The 21318-nt window shown below is 49.2% G+C and overlaps 1 protein-coding gene across 1 annotated transcript; it reads right to left on the bottom strand.

Annotated features, from left to right (window-relative positions):
• Nucleotides 1-748: 748 nt before the first annotated feature.
• PDRG1 (p53 and DNA damage regulated 1) lies at nucleotides 749-7874 on the bottom strand. The gene is made up of 5 exons (XM_082430508.1): nucleotides 7688-7874; nucleotides 5511-5586; nucleotides 4354-4428; nucleotides 2327-2407; nucleotides 749-1701 (listed from the first exon to the last, which is right to left on the bottom strand). The coding sequence occupies exons 1-5, from the start codon at nucleotides 7772-7774 to the stop codon at nucleotides 1619-1621; spliced, it is 402 nt and encodes a 133-aa protein (XP_082286634.1). The 5' UTR covers nucleotides 7775-7874; the 3' UTR covers nucleotides 749-1618.
• Between the last annotated feature and the right edge of the window lie 13444 nt (nucleotides 7875-21318).

Genomic DNA, 21318 nt, shown 5'->3' with positions numbered 1-21318 from the left:
GTTCAGACAGACCAACTGTGAGCCAGGCAGTCACACCAGACAGTACGAACCAAAGTCATAACAGACAGTATCAACCAAAGGGAACATGTCCTTCCCTTGCACCCTGTGCCCCACCATGCAGTTTCTATTCCAAAGGAACCACATAATTGTTTGCACACAAATCATGAGCTTATTAGACACCTGTCCTTGCTTCTCACTTTAATGTATCTTGGAGCTTGTTTCAAATCAGTGCTCAGAGCTTCTTCATTCTTGATTACAGCTGTATAGTATTCCACTATTTGGAGTTATCAGTTTCTTTAATCTACTGTGGACATTTAGTTTCCAATTCCACCTCCCTACTTCTTAGGGCCATTATGGGGAAAACCCAGCAATTTCTACTAAGAAAACTCAAGAGGATGCAAAATCATAGGTCTGGGCCAAATTTGACTTATGTAAAGTGTCTTGTTGGCCAACACCCAAGTTGTAAAAAATTTTCTGAATTCGCAGTATTTAAAAAACAGAGGATTTAACCTAAAAATCTAAATTTCTAGATTATCTTGAAGAAAACACAGGATCTGGCCATGCCAGCTTGATTCCCCATTATAACTTGGTTGGAACCAAATGGAGTGCCCTCTCCATCCTGCCATCTTCTGTTGTTACTGTCTGACATCATTTCAAGGAGGAACCACTGCCCCTTCATAGATGGTATCCTAAAGGAGTGGCATGCCCTCAATTAAGGACTGAATGAGGTGAAGACTAGAATCTGGTATTCATTCATGTAGGTAACATTTATTGAGCCCTCGAGGCACACGAAAGACATCCCTCACGGCACATTCACGTCAGGATCGCAGACCCTGAAGGCAGGTGGGAACTCCGAGCAGCACTGGCCCGGGTCCTGCTTTCAGAGCCGGTGGAGGCGCATCTTACACAAGGGCAGCACCGTAAGACGCAGCCCCTCACCCACCTCTGGTGCAGGACTCTGCAAGGCCTTCCTGACTACAGAGCAGCCGCAGCAGGTTGATACGCAGCACCTACTCTGGGCTCCGTCCTGGGGGCAAGCAGGAAGATGGGCCCAAATGGAGGCAGTGCAGGGGGACTGTGTGTCTGCCTATGGCGGACCATGAAGCACCAAGATTCTGTCCTTCATTCAGGACAGGAGCGTCCTCTGAGCCTCCTGCTTTATTCCAATTCCGTTACACACACTGCTTGAAAATGTGTCTCTCTCTTTCTGAGAGGAATGCTGGAATGAAGCTCCCACTCTTCCCCCTGCCCGGGGCCCATTTCAATAGCAGGCCATTGTTGAGAAGTGCCTGTTGCAGTCATTCTCACACCCCCACAAGCGCTGCCCCCTCCCACCTCCTGGTGGCTGCCAGGGCCTGTCAATGGGCCTTGTGTCCACCCAGCCCCAGTGGTCAGGCCCGGCAGATACTGGCAGGCTGAGGGTTCCCTCCTGCCGTCACACAATAGCCAAGTGCTACAGACAAAGAAGCTTCGTACAAGGGCTATGGCCAGATTCCTCACAACTGTCCCCTTGCAGAGTAGATCCTGTCCTTGCAGGTGTCAAGGCTGGAGAGTTCTAGGTCCTCCATGATCCCAGGGGGGATGCTGGTCTTAGGTCCCCCACTTTGGTTCTTAAATTTCATCCTTTCAAGATGACCTTGAGAGCTTTAAGCTCATCCTCGTTGAGGGGGTTCAGGTTAAAACCCTTCAGCTCCGGTTTGCCTAGGGAGAGAAGACAATTCATTAGCGAGTCGGGGCTCCTGCTGTCCAACCTACTGGCCCTGGAGTCAGGCCTGGGAAAGGGGCTTACACTGCATTCATGCTGCCAAACACTTGGCCTTGAGGTCTGACAGAAATGGACCTCAAATTCTGCAATGCACTGAACAATGCACATCGACACCTGCTCCTGAGTCACCAGGAACCTGCAGAGTCATGACTGCTGTCTAGAAACCTCCAGATTTGCACCAGACTGTGACCAATCTGGAGTGGTTTGGTTTACCTAGAAATTCAGCTCTAACCTGGACCACCTGACTGAGGCCTTCTGACCCTTAGTCAGAGCTATCCCAGTCCCGACACCATGCCCTGGCATAAATGTGAGATATCCCAGGCCATTCCTGGTGCCTGAAAAGAATTTGTGACAGGAATAAGATCCCACAAACTTCCCGTCCATTCCATCTCTGAGCGGCTTGAGACAACCCTGCCCACTGCCCACAGCTTCAGTGCCACTCACCAGCTGCCCGGGTCACTGCCCACCTGGAGGGGCTTCCCACCCCTGCCTTCAAAGTCCGTGTTGATGGTTGTCTCCCCTCCTGGTTTCCAGCCCCACCCCCAGCCCCCAGGCCAATACCTTGGGCCTCAAAGAGGTGATTGACCTTCACTTTAAGTTGTTTCCGGAGCCTCTCTATTTCTTTATCCAGATGTTCCTGATCTGAAAAAATGAGATGGGCAAACAAGATGAGGTTATACTATAAACAGATCTAAGGATGCCAGCCTCTCCCCAGCCCCCTTAAGAGCAAGGGGTCTTAGCATGTGGGAAGGAAAAGGGGACTTCGGAGACCAGCTGAGGAAGAAACTAAAGGCTAGAGAAGGGACATGACCTGCCCCGACCCCTGAGTGAGCCCAAAACAGGGCTGAGCACACCAGTCCCCCGACTCACAGTTCACCGAACTGTTTTCATTACGCAAAGTACCCTGGCCAGTGGATGGGGAAGGCAACGCCAGGATTTTAGGTCACCCTCCCACAGTGAAATTATGGAAAATTCAAATGTAAGGACAAAAAGAAGAACCTAGACCCAGCCTACCCTAAGATGGATGGAAAACAGGTGGCTGAGGAATTTCACAAACCCACATTCATCAAGGTGAGGGGTTTTCACAAAGGCAGGATTGTGGTGACTGATACGCGAACAGTCAACGTTCAGCCTAATGCTCACGCTTAGCCTAATTCAGGGCTGTGAAGAGAAGGCTGTCTTACAGGACGGATTGCACCCAAAGGCAGATGCACGGTAAGTAGTGCAACTGCCTGCTGCCACCCAACCAACTCCACCAGCTCTGTTTTCATCCACTCGTGAGTGACATTCCTATCTTCCTCACAGGCTTTCACTCTTTCTGATGGGTAAAAGCCCTAACCAGCCGAGCCTTCTGGCCTGGGCAGTGGTTCCGGTTCTCACTGTAAATGAGGAAGCACAGTCTCCCACAAGCTTGTTTAGCCTGTGTCCATCCCTGAGAACCAGAGGTGATGATGTCACAGACCTTCTCTATGTCGGTGACAAGACCACACCTGTGGGCTAAGAGAGCCGAGGATCCTGAACCCAGGCAGGCGATGCCCCTGGAAGCTTAGTCTGAGCGGCCTCCAGCCTCCACCCAAGTGAAATGACGACTCTTAATTTTATAACCGTGATATTAGTGTATGTTTTTCAACAAGACAGCCGCAAGCTTCTCCTCCAAGCTGACCTAGTTTCCTTTGCTAGAATTTCGGTTTCAATAGGGATAGAGATACCCTGTTTTCAGGGACAGAGGCAACCTTGTTGGTCCTCCTGGCCCACATGTTTTCAGGGGTACGGAAGAGAAAACATGCATAACTTGCCCTTTTCCCAGCCAAGGACTCATTTGTAGCCTGACCTTTTGCCTTTATGACGCTCCTCCAAAGAGCCTCCAGGAACGTAGTTGTGAGATTTGAGTAACATATGTTGTGCATACAGGCTGTGGCAGACCCTAGAGGTTCACTCTTCCCAAACGTCCATTTTCAACCCACCTGCTGTTGCAGGGGGTGTGAAAAATAAGAGCTCCTCTGCCAGGCTCCCTGGCAGCTAAGTGTGGGCATGTGGCTTAAATCTGGCAAATGAGGTATTAGCAGAAGTCCCTGAGGTGGACGGTCTTATTTTCAAAGTAGAAGGCAAGGCCATATATGGAGAAAACCCTCTGCCTTTTCTCCAGCCTGGCACTCAAACATGAGGCCTTCAACGATGACAAAATAACCATGCGAATATGTTAAGGTGACACTGCTGAACAGCTGTGCCAGTCCTGTACTGCCCATCTCTGGACAACTTTTACATAAGAAAAACAGAACTCTATTTCCTTAACCCTCAATTTGCTGGATTTCTGTTATTTGCAGTCCAACTCATTCCTCACTGATAAACAAGCACTGCGCTAGGCACGCGTCCTGTTTTATCTCAACTTCACAACAACCGTGCTACGTAGAAGTGTCCCCCTTTTAGAGATGCGGAAATAACTCAGTGGCAGAGCAGGGATTAACATGCACACAGCCGCCTCTCATCAAGCTGCTGCCCAAAGAAAGCCTGACTCTCGGTTCTGGGTTAAGACCAAGGCTGGGGGGTGCGAGGGGACCTGTTCCTGACCCCTGCCCAGGAGGCCTTACCTTTCTCAATCATTTCCTTCGTCTCACGGTGAGGCATCCTGATAAACATGTTCCCAAAGCAAACCATCACGTCTTCTGAAATGGCAAACAGTCATTCCTTCAACAAATATTTTTATGCCAGGCATTGTTTTAGATGCTGAGAACACAGCAGAACAGGACAAAGTTCCTGCCCTCATAGCTTATGTTATAGTGGAGGAGAGGGAATAAACAAAAAAGTAAAGACAATAAACAAAGATATGATTTGTCAGACCCTGAAGAATATCGTAAAGAAAACTAAAGCAGGGTAAGAGAGATAGAGAATGCCAAAGTAGGGGAGGAGTTTGTCATTTATACCAGGCAGTCTGGTATGGCCTCACTGATTATGTGCCATTTGGGCAGAGACCCAAAGAAAGTGAGGGTGTAAGCCCTGCAGACACCTGGGGAAAGAGCAAGCCAGGCAGAGGAACCAAGAACAGCAAAGATCAGTAATGTGCCGGGGCGTTAGGAACAGCAAGGACACCAGCGAGGGTGGAGCCGATGAGTAAGGGGGAGAGCAGAGGAGATGATGTGGGAGAGTTCAAGGAAGTCTGGATTCCATGGGGTCTTGCAGGACTCCGGATTTTACTCTGGTGAGACGAGAAGAAACTGGAAGGTTTTAGGCTTCCCAGTGCACTTTAAACCCTTGGTCCCCAAGGCGCTTCATTATGGCCTGGCCTCTGCCCACCTCTTCAGCCTCATCACACACCCCTCCGCTGCTCCTTACTCTGTCACAACCACTTGGCCTCATCTAGAGAGCCACTATCCCCTTCTCCAAAACCTACCCCATGTCCAATTCCTTCTTCAGCTTTCTCACAATTTTCAAATTGTGAATTTTCAATTCACAATTTTCAAGTGCTGGGGGTTTTTATACCCCCCAGCATTTTCCCAGTGCCATCACTAATAAGCTGGCAGCTAACGACCTGTTACTGAGGAAGTATCATAGAGAAAACTAAAGCAGAGTAGCTGCTGAAACCCTGAGCCACAGTCTATGTCAGACCTGCAATACCGTCTCCCCCATCTCCACGGGCTGTGCTACATGCCTGTGGCCTCCTGCCCAGTCTCTATCAGGGACAAGTCAAAGGCCTTAGAAGGAAAACGGAACAGGCCTCCTGGGCTGCAGCGAGGAGGTCTAGGCTTACCAGAGAGGCTGAGATCCTTTTGCAGGGCCCTCAGGCCCTCCCGGTTCCGATTCCTTTTGGTATCCAGGTCCACAATCTGAAAAACACAGGGGAAGGAAGGAACTCAGCTACTTCTTACCCCAGCCTGTACTCCCAACAGACCAGGGCTATTAAAACCTAACAGAGACAAGGCATCATTCCTAGGTTAATTCCAATGTCCTGCCTAAAATGGACTGATGTGTGAAGGTATTTCTTCCCCCACTCAGCTTCCAGCTCCTTAAAAACAATGCTTTGTCCAGGTGTCTTCCCCCCAAAGTAGGTGCTGCGGAAATGTTTAATGACTAAATAGGTAATTTTTTTTTTTATTATCCACTGAAGCACTAGTTCTCAAGCTTTAGGGCATTTCAGAATCACTAGGAGAGTGCAAACCACTCCCTGGACAAGCTCCTCCAGTTGATTCTGACCTAGTATCATGAAAAACCCAACAATATTAGATCAGAACAGCAGAGGTGTTGGCACTGAGATGGTGGTAACAGCCCAACAGCTACAAAGGGAGTAAGCAGGCAGTACAGCATACTGCCTGACAGCACTGGCTCTGAAGCCGAATACCCAGGTTTGAATCCTGCTGTCCACTATGAGCTATGTGATTTCACCTCTCTGAAAAACGGAGACAGGAATAGGACCCACTACATAGGTTACTGTTTTTTAAAATTTTTTGTTATTTACTTATTTGGAGTATAATTGCTTTATAATGCTGTGTTAGTTTCTGCTATACGATGAAGTGAATCAGCTATTATGTATACATATATCCCCTCCCTCTTGGACCTCCCTCCCCAGTCCCCGATCCCACCCATCTAGGTCATCACAGAGCACCGAGCTGAGCTCCCTGTGCTATACAGCAGGTTCCCACTAGCTATTTATTTTACACATGGTAGTGTATTTATGTCAAACCTAATCTCCCAATTCATCCCACCCTCCCCTTCACCCCCGTGTCCACACATCCATTCTCTACATCTGTGTCTCTATTCCTGCCCTGCAAATAGGTTCATCTGTACCATTTTTCTAGATTCCACATATATGTGTTAATATACGACATTTGTTTTTCTCTTTCTGACTTACTTCACCCAGTATGACAGACTCTGGGTCCATCCACATCTCTACAAATGACCCAATTTCATTCCTTTTTATGGCTGAGTAATATTCTATTATATATATGGATATATATATGGATATATCTCACATCTTCTTTATCCAGTCATCTGTCGATAGACACATTTAGATTGTTTCCATGTCCTGGCTATTGTAAATAGTGCTGCAATGAACATTGGGGTACATGTGACTTTCTGAATTATGGTTTTCTCAGGGTATATGCCCAGTAACAGGACTGCTGGGTCATATGGTAGTTCTATTCTTAGTTTTTTTAAGGAACCTCCATACTGTTCTCCACAGTGGCTGTATCAGTTTACATTCCCACCAACAGTGCAAGAGAGTTCCCTTTTCTCCACACCCTCTCCAGCATTTATTTTTTGTGGATTTTTTGATGACTGCCATTCCAACTGGTGTGAGGTGATACCTCATTGTAGTTTTGATTTGCATTTCCCTAATAATTAGTGATGTTGAGCATCTTTTCCCACCACGAACTCCCTTAAAACCCTTGGCATTTCCATTAGAACCAGACCCAAACTCCCTGTGCAGGTCTACACGGCCCTCCATGGCCAGGGCCCCACGCTCCTACCAAGTCCCCACTCCTGTGCAATCACTAGACCACTCAGGGGTCTTTCCTGTTCCTCTTCTCCACTCAGGGCCTGGACTGGGGCGGTGCAGCCCAGGTCGGTGAGGTGGCCCAAGAACTGCATTTTGAAAAAGGGGTTCAGGTCAACCAAACGCCCAAAGGGGTAATGGGTCGGATCCAGAAGGCAGGGCAAGAGGCAGAGAAAAGTTGGCGAGAGACGAAAGGCCTGGCACAGACAACGCTCACTTAATATATGCTAAATAAAAGAGTGAAGCAAGGTGCCGTGCCACGCATTTAGCCCACGTGATCTCACAACCGCCCGGTCTGTCGTCACAGCCCTTGGCCCACAAGCCTAGGTCAACTCACGGCGAGCCCGAGCTGGAGTCAGTTCCGGACCACGCGCGTTTCCCTAGGCGCTCGCCGTCAGGCCAAACCCGGGCCCCAGCCCCGCGGACGGGCCTCCTACCTGCCGTTTGTCCGCCAGCACCTCCTCGGCGAGCTCCTCCACCTCCACGAGGTACCGAAGCACCCGCTCCGCCTCGGGCGACAGCATAGTGTTCACCTGCTCCGACTCGGCTCGGCCGCGATCCGTATCCCCCTCCACTCTACCTCCGCTGCAGCTCGGTCCGCGCACGCGCCGATCTGACAGGGCTTCCGGCGCGCATGCGCAATTGAAAGAAGAACGGTGGCGCGCAGGCTCCAATGCACGCGCGGCGGCCGGACGCGAGAGGCGGGGCCTAGCTTTGGGGGCGGGGCTGAAGCGCCCCCTGCAGGCCCAAACCTTTCAACCTCTTCCTTTCATACAGTTCTTGAGCCCCTCCTGTGTGCCAGGCAGTTTTGGGGGCTGAGGGTGCAGCAGTGAACAAAACAAAGTCCCTGCCCTCGTGCAACTTCATCTAGCGGGAAACATCGACAATTAATGACAAAACAAATAATTATATACTATGGCAGGCAGTGATAGTGCTTTGGAGAAATCAAATCATTCTTCCCCTCCCTGCCTGAGGGACACCGAGGCCCATGTGGCAGTGTGACTTATATTAACCTCTGACACCTTCAGGTTCCAGTTTATAAAATGAGAGTGAATTAAAATCCCCCTCATTGTCTTTCCTCAGGGTTGGAAGGAGGCAGGAATCTTTTTAAATTCAGTTTGACCTCCACGTTCGTTGAGCCCCTGTGTTAGGCCCAATGTCCGGAATAGATGACCTAGACCCAAGGAAGGGGCTGGAAAACTATGGGCAGTGAGCGATGAAGTGCCAGCTCAGAAGAAAGTTGTGTAAGTGCTGGAAAGTGAATTGGTGTGGGCTGTAGGATCTGGGAAGACCTCCAAGACGAGGCAGGCAGGTGGAAACTGGCGGCCCTTCAGAACCAGAGGGTTCCCTAGAGATCTTCAAGCCCAATACCTCATTGTACAGCTGCAAAAACCAAGGTTGAGAGAGTGGCGAGGACTTTAAAAAGTCAAGAGCAGACCCAGTACTAGAGCTCTGACCTCTTGTTTCCCTGAGTCCAGCTTTTATTTCTCTCCTTTTGGCCACTGTAACCAAGCCCTTTCACACCCCTTGCCTTACTTGAATTTCACAGCAACCTTTGTGTGGATGGGTTATTACACACTTCACAGTTGCAGACTGAGGCCAGGAAAAGGGCAATGCCCTGTCACACAGTAAGCCAGACCGCAGCTGTCTCTGGACCCTGAAAAAAGGCCCTCCCCTAAATCGTGGCCCCAGAAGTCGCAGTAGCAGGCCGTCTTTGCCTGGCCATTGGCTTCCTTCGACTGCCAGAGGGAGAGCTAGTTTTCCCTGCAGCCACCTGTCATGGGCAAAGAAGGAGATTCATTAAGGATTCCTCATTGAGGGTGAATTTGTCGCCAAACCCAGGATGTTTTGTGTAAACACCTTCTGGTTCAGAAACGCAGACGCAGGCCCTGTGAAGGAAGGGGGAACATTTGCCAAAGGAGAAACAGGCCTCACCAGGCATCTGTGGGGCCTGGACCCCAGGACTGGGTCTCCTCCATCTTGGGGCTCAAAGAGGGCTGGACCGGGCTGACCCCTGACCCCTGACCCCTGACAGATGGGCCCGGGTGGGGAAGGGTTGAGGAAGTCTCCCAAATTGGCAGCTTCTTGGCTGTGACTGGCCCTCAGAGGGCACCCCTGGCCACTTGCAATGTTGGGGAGGGAGGGAGGTCATATCTAAGACTTTGGGACAGTCAGACCTGGAAAGGCTCCTGTTTCAGAATCACTTATGTTTCAGAACCATCTGTTTCACAAATATTTATTGACTGCCCTGGCCCTGTTATAGGGATTTCACCGTGAGCAAAATCAGACCTGGTCCTTGCCCTCAGAAAGCTTTCAGGGCTTCCCTGGTGGCGCAGTGGTTGAGAATCTGCCTGCCAATGCAGGAGACACGGGTTCGAGCCCTGGGCTGGGAAGATCCCACATGCCGCGGAGCGACTAGACCCGTGAGCCACAATTGCTGAGCCTGCGCGTCTGGAGCCTGTGCTCCGCAACAAGAGAGGCCGCAATAGTGAGAGGCCCACGCACCGCGATGAAGAGTGGCCCCCGCTCACCGCCAACTAGAGAAAGCCCTCGCACAGAAACGAAGATCCAACACAGCCATAAATAAATAAATAAATAAAATTAAAAAAAAAAAAAAAAAGAAAGCTTTCAGTCTGGTGGGAGAGACAGACAATAAACACGTGAACAAGCAACTATATCATATGTCAGGTGGTGGGTGATAAGTGCTATGGAGCACACTGCAGGGCAAGGTGGAGAGGGAATGAACCAGGGGCGATTTGAGATAAGGTGGTCAGGGAGGGCTTCTCTGAAGAGGTGGCATTTGTGCAGAGATGTGGAGGAGGTGAGCGGGTGAGCCACGTGGGCATCTGGGGGATGAGCATTCCAGGCAGAGGGAACAGCAAATACAAAGGCCCTGAGATGAGCCTTCGTTTGGCAAGTTGGAAGGACAGCAAAGCCAGTGTAGATGGAACAGAGTGTGGGGGGAAGGTGGGGGGCGGGCAGAGTAGGAAGTGATGTCGGAAAGGGGAAGGAGGCATGGAGCCTGTGGGCCTATAGATGGGGCTATAGGTGCCCCGCCCACATGGCCAGGCCCTCCCTGTGGGTGGCCTGCAAGTACTGCCGCACAGGCCTGTGGCTTCCTGTTTCTCCCTGCTCACAGATGCAGGTTGAGTGGGGAATGCAGGTGAGTTAACATCCACAGGAGTGGCCCTCAGCAAAGAAGAGGAAGGAGCTAGTGGCTGCCTGCCCCAGCTTCTTTGCCTCTCTGTGGGAGACCCACGAGGAGGCTGTTAAAATCATCCAGGCAGGAGAGGATAGTTGCTGGACAGAGGGTAGCAATGGAGACAGTGAACACTGGTGGGATTCTCCGGGCCTTTGCACACACTCTTCCATCAGCCTGGATTCGTTTTCTCCCAAACTTTGTACCTGTGTAACTACTACATGTCCCCCACTTATCAGCTTGGTGTCACCTCCTCCCAAAGGTCAAGAGTCCTCTCGGGGCCCCCACAGCTTCCTGGGTTACCACCACCTCTGCACTTACCACACCATCTTTTTCTCTAATCATCTCCCTCTCCAGTTGAGAGTTTCTCAGGGCAGGGACCTTGTCTGTCATGTTTGCTGCTGTGTCTCCAGGACCTAGGATGGTGCCTGGCATACAGTCGGTGCTCAGCCATGGGCTCAACATGAAGCAGAACTTTCTAAAACCCAAAGTATCCAAAAGTGAACAGATCTAACCCAAGGGTAACTAGCTCCCCATCCCATAAGGTGTATAAGGCTGGACTGCCACGTTATCCGGACATTGCAGAGTATGAAACCCTCTGCAACTCAGGTGGAGGTGGACCCTAGGTCTTTCCTAACCAGAAAATTCTACCTAGTCACACTGGGGTATGCCCCATCTTTAGCCACCCACTGCCCCAGGCCAAAGGGCTGTAACTACTGGGGTTTTGGTGTTTGGGGACTGGAGGCAATAAGAACGATGCTGCACCCCTTCCCCTTGGGCCTCCTTTGACTGTTTCTGTGCACCCCCCCCCCGCCTTGGGTAAGTGTTCAGTGACCAGCACCCACTTCTCTCCTTTGGGACGACTGCTTTCAGGCTGCTGGAGCCTTCTGGGGGGACCCACCCTTCCTCCAAGCTGTAGCTCATCATTTCAGGGTTATGAAAGCCCACCTTCTTTGCGTGGGATGCTGACAGGGGTGTGGGTGGATAACTCTGAGGTGTAACTTATGCTCCAGAGTTCCCACATGGAGTCAGGCTGAAGCAACCACCCACACGACATCCGCAAGCGCTACTTGGCTTCCTCTCCTTCCCTGTCCTGCCTCCCCCACTCCCTTATGGTCAGAACCCTCCAACGCTCCCATCTCACTCAGTAAAAGCCAAACTCCTCACCGAGGCCCACAAGGCCCTACATGACCTTCCCTACCTCTCTGAGCGTCTCCCACCTCTCTCCCCAGCACCTGGCTGCTCCTCAAACCAGCCAGGTGCAGTTCCACCTCAGGGCCTTTGCACTGGCTGCTCCCTCCACCTGTACTTTCCCTTGGTGTCCTCTTGTCTCCCTCCCTCAGCTCCTAAAAGTCTTTGCTTAAATTTCACCTTCTCAGTGAGGCCTACCCTGACCATTCTATTTAAAAATAAAACCCCCATCCCCCCAGTACTCCTGATCAACTTCCTCTGCTCTACTTTTTTTTTTTTTTTACAGCTTTTGTCACTTTCCAGCATGCTATTTAATCTATTTAACCTAATAAATCTAATATTTATTGTTAATCTCCCTCCGTTAGAAAAGAAGTTCCATGAGGGCAGGAATCTTTGTCTCATTTGTTTCTGATGTATCTTCAATACCTACAACAGTACCTGGCCCACAGTAGGTGCTCAATAAACATTTTTGAATGAATGAATGAGGAAAAGAGCCAGAATTCTAACCAAGGCAGATCTCTCTGAGGCCAGGCTCTTAACCCCTATGCTGGAGGTGGAGGTGGGAGCGGCAGGTCATGCCAGGCCTTGTTGTTAAGGTAAGGGGATTGGATTTTGTTCCCAGATCAATACGAAGCTACTGGAGGGTCTTGAGCAAGCATGGGACGTGATTGGGTTTTACCTTGTGAAACCTCTCTGGCTGTGGGGATAGGATGGGCTAAAAAGGGCAAGTATGGTGCGGTCCTGTGTGTGTGTGTGTGTGTGTGTGTGTGTGTGTGTGTGTGTGTGTGTGTGTTGGGGGTGGGAGGGTGATGATGGGGGCTTGGAGAGGTGACAGGGCTGTGACTGCACTGGGGTTGGGAGTAGCAGGAAGCTGGCTCAATATCCCAATTTTCCAGGCAGCCTGGGTGGCTGGCCCACGGGCTCTGGCCTGCGAGTGGTCCAGGCCAGGCCTCCCAGCTGCTGACAACGTGCCCTTGTCCCACAGATGGGCTGTTTGCTCTCCTGGGTGGTCCCCAGCTCCTCCCTCTGCTTCCTTTGTGCCTTGTGGGCTTGGCAGGTGGAGGGGAGGCTTCCACTCCCTCTCCTCCCCTGACCCAGAGAATAATCCCTTATATTCATGTGATTCTCCTCGTGCCCTCACTTCATCCTCCCACGTCCCCAGGGAAGGAAGAAATCTGATTCCCATTGGGCAGATGAGGACACTGAGGCCCAAAAAGGGCATGGGATCCTCCCAAGGTCATGCAGCCAGATGGGGATGCCAGGTGGGGACCTGTGTCCTAACTCCCTGCACCTCGATTTCATCAGGCAACAGATGGTCCCAAGGCTTGACTTGAAAAATCTTAAAAGTGACCTCAAAGATAATACAAGCCCAGAACATTCCCAGCCTCCCTGAGCTGCTCTTTACTACTACCTTTAATACTAAATCCATTCATGTAAAATTCCATGAATAGATTCTTCTTATTGAAAATGAAAACATTACAGAGAAGACTAACGTTCCGTCTTGACACCCCTCCCCCATCTCAGTTCTCTCCACAGGCCCAGTTTGGGTGTGTGATGCTGTTCATTTAAAGATGTAGTTAGGAACCCAGAGAACATATGTAAGACTATTATGTGCGTGGCAGGGTAGGAAGGTGGGATGGAAGGCATTGCACGCAAATGATCACTCTGCAGCCTGTTTGCTCTTGGACATCTTTGATGGGTATATTTAGATCTCTCTCCTATTCCCTGACTGCTGCAGAGTATTCTACAGTCTATAAGCACCAGAGTTCATTTGTTTATCTAGTTTCCTAAATTAAGTTTTACATTTATTTTTCATGCACTAAAGTATAGGCAGTTGAATTAATCTCACCTCTCAGCTCTTAGCACGTGATCATGAGTTAGTCTTCAAAGACCCTCTCTTGTTTACATTCTTTTCTCTTTTTTCCCCCCACCCCCACTCAATTCTGAGCTCACCGAAACCCTCTGTACTGTGTTTGATATATGTCCTTAAATATTTGTGATTCCTTGAAAAATGCATAGTAGTTGTGTTATGTGTTTATGTATTTTAAAAATTCTTATGAAGGGATAACACACACAGGAGTGCACAAATCTTAAGTATACTATAGTTTATGAACGGTCAAAAACTGAACACACCCAAGTACGCAGCACTCAGATCAAGCGACAGAATGTCAGCGGCTCCCCTCCCCAGAAGATCGCCTCCAAGCCCTCCCATCCCCCACCCCAAGGTAACCACCGCTCTGACTTCTAACACCGTACATCGGTTTTGCTTGTTTTTGAACTTTATGCAAACGGAATCACACAGAATGTGCTCTTTTATGTCTGACTTCTTTCGCTCAACATTTTGGCCACGGATTTATCTCTATCGTTGGGTGTGGCTGTAGATCACTTAACTCTCGATGCTGAAGCGTACTCCATCAGAGGACTGCACAGCAGTTAAGCCATTCTGCTGCTGGTGGAGCTGTGGTGGTGTCCAGCTTGGGGCTGTTACAAAGAGCGCGGATATGAACAGTCGTGTGTATGTCTTTGGGTACACACACGTAGGTATCATTTCTGTGGCGTGAATACCTAGGAGTGGGATTGCTGGGTATGATTAGTTTGAGTAGGTAGTAGATACGGATAATCCACATAACATTATTGTGCTGCAAATTGTGTTCATTTCCCACTTTTTTTTTCTCATCTCGATGTTCCTCGGATCTATCCACATCCTCTGTGTACCTCTAGTTCCTTGCTCCTGGAAACTCCAGAGAACCCGTAACTGCTTCCACCACGTTTCATACGTCCTCCTCCTTGGTTGTGGGTGCTTGAGCTCCCTTCTTCTCCGCATGGACACACAGTGCCACAACGAACACCCTAGTGTGCTGTTGCCTTGCTGAAGGGCATGCACACGCTTTTTTTCCCTGAACAATGCCACATTGACCTCCAGAGTGGCTGTACCCATCCACGCCCCTACCAGTGATGCACAGCCTCCCGAACATTAGGTATTATCCACCTTTCTGCGGCTTGCCGGTGTGGTGGTTGTGAGTAATCATGTTTACTGACTCATTCTTTTGTGGATGGACACTTGTTTTCCATCTTTGGGGATTATAAGAAGAGCTGCAATGATCCTTCAGGGACACATCTCCTGATACTTGTCTGTGAGTTCTTCTCCACCTCCTCTTCCTCTACTCTCCTTGAACCCTGGTTCCCAAACACTCCCTGACTTGCCCACCTCTCTGCCTTTGCTTGGGCTGTGCCCTCTGCCTGGAGTACCCTTTGCTTTCCTTCTCCACTTGTTGAGGCTGACTCTTCTCTTAAGGCCCCTCCTCCCAGAAGACCCCATCCCATCCCCGACCTGATCCCCCAGGAGGGTGGCTCTCCCTCAGGTCTTCCAGAAGGACTGTCGTCCTCCTTTTCTTCTGGCATCGATCACTTTCTTGTTTTGGACTAAACCTATTTTTGCCATGGTTTTGGCTTTCTCACTGACATGGGAGCCCACTGAGGCTAGGGGCTCTGTGGGCTTCCCCTCGAGTACCCAGGACCCTCAGATGATGTCCCCGGAGAGGTCTGCTGAATGAATGAGTGAGGCCGTGACATAATCATGCCTTGGAGGGAATTAAGAGTCCAATCTCTCTCTCTCTTCTTCTTTACCAACCAAAACATTGCGGAAGTTGCTCTTTCCACTGGAAACAGAGTGGAACATGGAGTCCAGACTTCCACAGTCTTGGGTGGGGATGCGTGGCTCAACCTTTCTGTAAAATGGGTGTTGGCACTCACTTATTCACTCAAGGCCATGGTTATTGAGTGCCTACACTGTGCCAGGCTCTGCAGATTCAATGGTAAACAGGACAGACCTAGTCCTGAGCCTCACGGGCTTTTGGTCACAGGGATAAGATTGACATTCATGCAGGCACCATTCCTATTGTGATAAGGCTCAAATGTGAAAAGCTCAGAGTCCAATGAGATTGTATAGAGGGGTGTCCCCATATAAATCAGGGAATAGATGTAGAGGAAGCTTTCTTAAGAAAGTGACATTTGACCTGAGACCTACAGATGAGTAGAAATAAACTAAGCAAATGGAGAGGTTATGGGTGGGTGTGGGGTAAAGAAATTGTTTCAGGCAGGGGAAACAGCAAGTGCAAAGGCACTGTGGCAGGAGGGAACCTGGAGGAGGCAGTGTGGCTGGATCCCAAGGAGAAGGGGAGAAAGAGGTAGGGGATGAGCTGAATGGACAGGCAGGAGCTAGGTCATAATGCAGGGCCTAGTGGGCAAAGTGAAGTTGGAAAGTGGACTCATTCACTTACTAAATAATTATTGGACACCTTCCATTAGCCAGGGCTGTGCTATAGCACCGAACAAGACAGACAAGGTCCTTGTTCCCACAGAGCTCGCAGTCTGGGGGCAGATGATAACATCAAGCAGAGGAGGAATGCGAACCTTCATAGAGGCCCTACTGTGTGCCAAGAACTATGCTGAGGACTTCCCATGCGCTATCTCATTTGATCCTTAGCACCACTCTATGAAGTAGGGTACTCATTTTATTGACGAGGAAACAGGCTTAGCAAGGTTGAACAATTTATTCATCTATTATACAAGGAGTCTTGAGGACTTATTGCAGTCCATTTAAAAAGGCCTATTATGAGCACTTTTACTCAATGCTGATATGTGTGGGATAAATTGGTATAGTCCCTATAGGGGGCATCTATCAAAATTATAAACACACCTACCATTGAATCAGCAAGTGCATTTATTATACAGGTATCCAAAATGGTGTGTCCACAAAGTCATTCACTGAAGTATTGCTACAGGCTGGTGACAACCTAATTGCCCACCACCTAGGGGATTGGTGAAGTAGATTATGGTACGTCGATGCAATGGAACACTGGGATGCCGCAAAAAAGAACAGGAGTGTTCTCTATGCACTGATATAAACCAACCTCCAAAAATGCTGTTACGCGAAAAAAAGCAACACAGAACTGTGTATAATTAAGCTATGACTTGTTTCAGAATGGTGAAGGACAGTATAAAGGTAAGCAGTGGGGGGCAGGGGAGAAATAAAGAAGGAAAGGAAGGAAGGGAGGCAGGGAGGCAGGGAGGGAGGAAGGGAGGAAGAAAGGGGAAACTTGTGTACCTAAGGGAAGGAGGAACTTGGAGAACAAGATAGGAAAGACATATGTGTTGCCTTTGTACCTTTGAATTCTGAATCATGTGAATGTATTAACTAGTCAATAAATAAGCACAATTACGTTAGTTTAAAGGACTTTCAGATTCCATGGAGGAGAAAGTGACGTTGGAACAGAGAAGACATCCCAGGATTGTTGAATTGAAGGTGTCTTTGTGATTCCCTTGTTTTACAGATGAGGAAACTGAGGCCCAGAGAGGCGACGTGACTTGCTTAAGGTCACCTAAGCAGGTAATGGCAGAATCAGGACTGGCTGTCACCTGAATTGTAGACTGTGCCCTTTCACGTCACAGCTGGTTCAGGATCACTAAGCATCTATGTGCCAAAATCTGCTAAGTGCTGAGGACACAGTGGTGAACAATGTAGGCAAGACTGCTGCCTCCACAAATACATATTATAACATCATGTAGTGATAAATGCTGTGGATGAAAAATAAGGCAGGTGAGGGGACAGAGCGTAGGGGGGAAATGATGAGAAAAACCCCTCTGAAGAGGCAACATTTTAGAGAAGAGAGAGATGGAGGCTTGTGAACACCTGGGGGAGCAGAAGGAACAAAAGCTGGGTGAGAGGGAGAAGGTTGGCATGTTAAAGGAATAGCAAAGAGTGTGGCTGGAACAGAATGCGCGAGGGAAAGACGCAAGGATGAGAGGTTGGAGAGGAGAGCAGGAGAGAGCTTGTAGGCAGGGCTGAGGAGTCAGGCTCAAAGTGAGTAGGAAGTAGTCAGAAGGTTCTGAGCAGAATGGGATCTGATCAGATTTCTCTTTAAAAAAGTCCCTCTGGCTAATGGTGGAGATTGAACAATAGGAGGGGGAAGAAAGGCTGCAGGGCGCCCAGTGAAGAGGCTGGTGCAGTCCAGTTGTCCAGAAGAGTAGCGACAAAGCTATGGTCTGGGGCGGGGTGTTGGGGAGCAGAGGTCAGTCTTCCCAGCTGCACAACGAGGGGGTTGGATGAGATGGTCCCTTAGGGCCTTTCCAGCTCTGGCATTTTGTAATTTGGTTGAATTACCTCAGCACACACCAACTAGGTGCAGCCAAGCCCCTGTTTTTCTTTTCTCACAATCTCTTGGATGCCGAGTCTGGACAGAGTCCAGTGATCTGAGGCTCAGAGTGGAGACTCCTGCCCACCCCCACTTCTGTCCCCACTTCCCAGGGACAGATGGGTGGGCAGCAGGAGACAGCTGTGCCTTGATGCCTGCAGGGCCCCGGGGGAAGGATTTATCTGAGCGTTCATAACCTCTCTCTGCCTTGCAGGTCTTGAGTTAAAAGCCCCAAATATCACAGCCCCAAGGGGCAAGGTTTGGAGGGTGCCAGGAAGGGGGCAGGACAAGACACTTTTCTGCTTCTGTCTGCAGCTGCCCACAGTGGGGCAGAGACCTGGGGTGCTGAGAACTCCAGCCTGGAAGCAGAAGGCCGTTAGAGCCGAGGCTGAAAACTGGTGGCCCTCAGGCCACATCTGACCCACTGACCTATTTATTTGGCCTGAAAAGTGTTTGAGAGAAAATGGAGCCAAGGTTTAACAATCAAGAGATTTTACAATAAAATCTGGATTTCTGGCTTCTCTTGAGTAATTGGAAAATCTGACCATACTGACTGCCTATTCCCATATGACAACACTCAGCAGTAGCTGAGTAGCACCTGTCCCCGTTATTATTTCAATTTATTAATAGGTAAATACATTCACATGATTCAAAAAATTATAAACAGGCATATAATAAAGTCTCCCTCCCAACCTGTTTCCTTTCTGCCCAGTGCTCTCCAGCAATCTCATTTCCTTATGTAGACTTCCAAAGTTTCTTTATGCATATGCAAACAAATACAAATATAGATTATTAGTCCCACTTTTCACCTGTTCTGTCCCTTGCTTTTCCATACGGCTGCCTCTCTGTATTAGGAGACAGAGTGCTTCATCACCTCCTTTACTGCCACATGCCATTCCGTTGTCAGGAAGTCCATGATTTATTTAGCCAGTCCCCTACTGATGGGCATGTGGGTCGTTCCCAATTTTTCTTGTTATAAACAATGCTGTGTCAATTATCTTGTGCACAGTTTGCACAGGACTAAAGGAATAGTATTAGAAACTGGTCCAAGCAGAGGGTGTGGTAGGCACGGATTAAGCTCTTGGCTAATTGAGGAAATGTGATGAAGGCTGTTCCCAAGAGTGAATCCCAACAAAGCCCAGAGGCCATGTCCTTGGGCACTAAGGAAAAGCTCCCAGATTTGCTTCTGCCACTTGCTAGATATACTTCTCTCTGGACCTCAGTGTCCCTGTTTGTAAAATGAAAGAAGATCTCAGGGAACTAGATGAGATCTCAAAGGACCTAGCCACTTCTGACCAGCTGTGGTCCACCTTCTGCCTCCACAACAGCCAGACCCAGCCTCATCTTAGCCCTTCAATGAGCCTGGCTCAGTCCCACTGCAGAGGCTTTGCCCAAGTTATTCTGCCCCTGGCCGCAGTGGAACACCACCCCTGTACTTCCTCATTGGTCTTAATCTGAATCCCTGATCTCTGATCTCAGGCCACTCAGAACACACTGGTCCAAACTTGCTCAGGGCAGAGTCCCCTCTACAGCACCAGTGACAAGTGGGTCCCTCCCACCTGACCCACTCAGGCACCCCATCAGTTCCTTCCTCAGTGTCACTCCTCCAGTTGCCTGAACTAGAGTTCTCGAATGCCAACTCTGCTACTTCCTAACTAATGGTCTCAGGTAAATGACAGCACCTCCCTGAGTTCCAGTTTCCTCACCCCCCAAAAAAAGGCTAGTTTGAGGATAACATGTGGTAATATCAGTAAATTTCTTAGCACAGCTCCTGACACACAGAAGGGCTTCATAGTTACACAAGTCGCTGCCCTTTTCCGAATAAGTGACTTTGTTTATAAAATGAGGAGAATAGCAGAACCTATTTCATAGGGCTGATCACTTATTCTTTCATTCATTCATTCATCCATTCATTCATTCAGTGATTTTTATAGAATATCTATTGAGTGCCAGGCACAGCACTGGGCACTCGGCGATTTGTCAGTGAAGAAAATGGATGAATTGTCCCAACTCTCATGGAACTCCCAGACAATTCCAAACAGGCAAACATACAAAGATAAATTGCCAGTGTATTGATGTTAAGAAGGAAAAGACTAAAGTGTCATGGAAGCTCATAATAGGGGAGGGTCAGGGAGATTTCTCTGAGGGATAGGGAGCAGGGCACAGCTGGGTAGGAGATCCAAGAGGGCTTCCTGAGGGAGGCATCACCCCAGCTAATGATTAGCATTAATTTTCACCAAAGCCCTAGGAGGAAGGCACTGGTTATCCCCCAAGCCTGCCATTTTACTTTCTTTTCTGAAGCTAAGAGAAATTGAGTGACTTGCCCAAGGTCATAGAGCCAGGAAGGAGTGAGTAGGTTTTGAACCCAGGTTTCCTGGCTCTAGAGTCTCATACATAGAAGTGTGTCTTCTACTGCCTGTTTGAACAGGCTGATCCTGGGATGTGGAGAGGCATGGGAGGTAGAGGGGCTGCCTCCATTGGGTGGGGCCCGAAGGTGAGAACCTAACTCTGTCAGGCCCTATCCATACACATGCAGAACTGGCCCAGAGCCATAAGGGGATCTGGGGTCAGATCTTCCCCCTGCTCAGGGCTCCATGCACTACATGAGTCTCCCTGCCTAGGGCTGTAGAGGAGAAAGAAAGGAAGAGACACTTCTCCTGCTTAATCACATTGGGATTCAGACTCCCCTCCAGCCCAACCCACAAAAACTCCCACCAGTCTACACATGCCTGTGGATAAAGACTGTCAGCTTTGTATCGGGCTTGGAAAACTCCCTTAATCCCTAACTCTTCTTCCTCCATTTTCAGCCTTGGACAACAGCTGGCACTCCAACTCCTGAGCATTGCTGGGACCAAAACAGTCCCTGGACATGAAAGGGATGTTGGGCTGAAGGATTGCAAATGGCTGCTCCTTCCTGACCCAGGGCAGCTGTCTCCCTTCATCTTCCCTTCCTTGCCACTCCGAAGCAGGGTGGTCCTCAAACCTCCCTTCCTCCCCTCTTCTCTCCTCCCTTTCTCACCTAATTCCCATCCTCCCTTTGGAAGGTAGAAAAGCTTATTCTGGAATCAGATGATGGGTTTGAATTTGACGCTAGCACTTACTTTGTGATTCCAAACAAATAAATAAACTTCTCTGTGACTCAGTTTCTTCATCTGTAAAATGGGAGGGAAACATAAACTACCTCACAAATTGTAAGGATAAAGAGTTAGTAAATATACAGTGCTTAGAATGATTCTGAGCAAAGAGAAACTGCTACATGTGTGCTTGTATCATAAATGCCCTGGTACATCCAATCTGAGCAAAGCAGGGTGAAGTGGGGTGGTGAACTAGGGATATCCAGGACATATGAGGGACCTTACCCCTCTCATGGATTACTGTTATCACTCTCTCTCTCTCTGGTCTCTCCATCCCCACACTGCTTCCCTGTAAGCACTTCTCTCCTCTGGCTGCAGGTCTTTTTTCCAAATCCTGATTTGATCACATT

Source organism: Balaenoptera physalus (genome assembly GCF_965194825.1).
Source record: "Balaenoptera physalus genome assembly, chromosome: 16".
In the NCBI taxonomy this organism is placed as follows: Eukaryota; Metazoa; Chordata; class Mammalia; order Artiodactyla; family Balaenopteridae; genus Balaenoptera; species Balaenoptera physalus.
Note: the sequence above shows the minus strand (reverse complement) of the source record. Positions and strands in the feature narration are given on the sequence as shown.

Coding starts and splice junctions, on each gene's coding strand:
- PDRG1 (XM_082430508.1), bottom strand. CDS start 7,774: ATGCTGTCGCCCGAGGCGGAGCGGGTGCTTCGGTACCTCGTGGAGGTG. Junction 5,587..7,687: donor TGCTGGCGGACAAACGGCAG/GTAGGAGGCCCG, acceptor TGTGTTTTTCAG/ATTGTGGACCTGGATACCAA. Junction 2,408..4,353: donor GAAGGAAATGATTGAGAAAG/GTAAGGCCTCCT, acceptor TCATTTTTTCAG/ATCAGGAACATCTGGATAAA.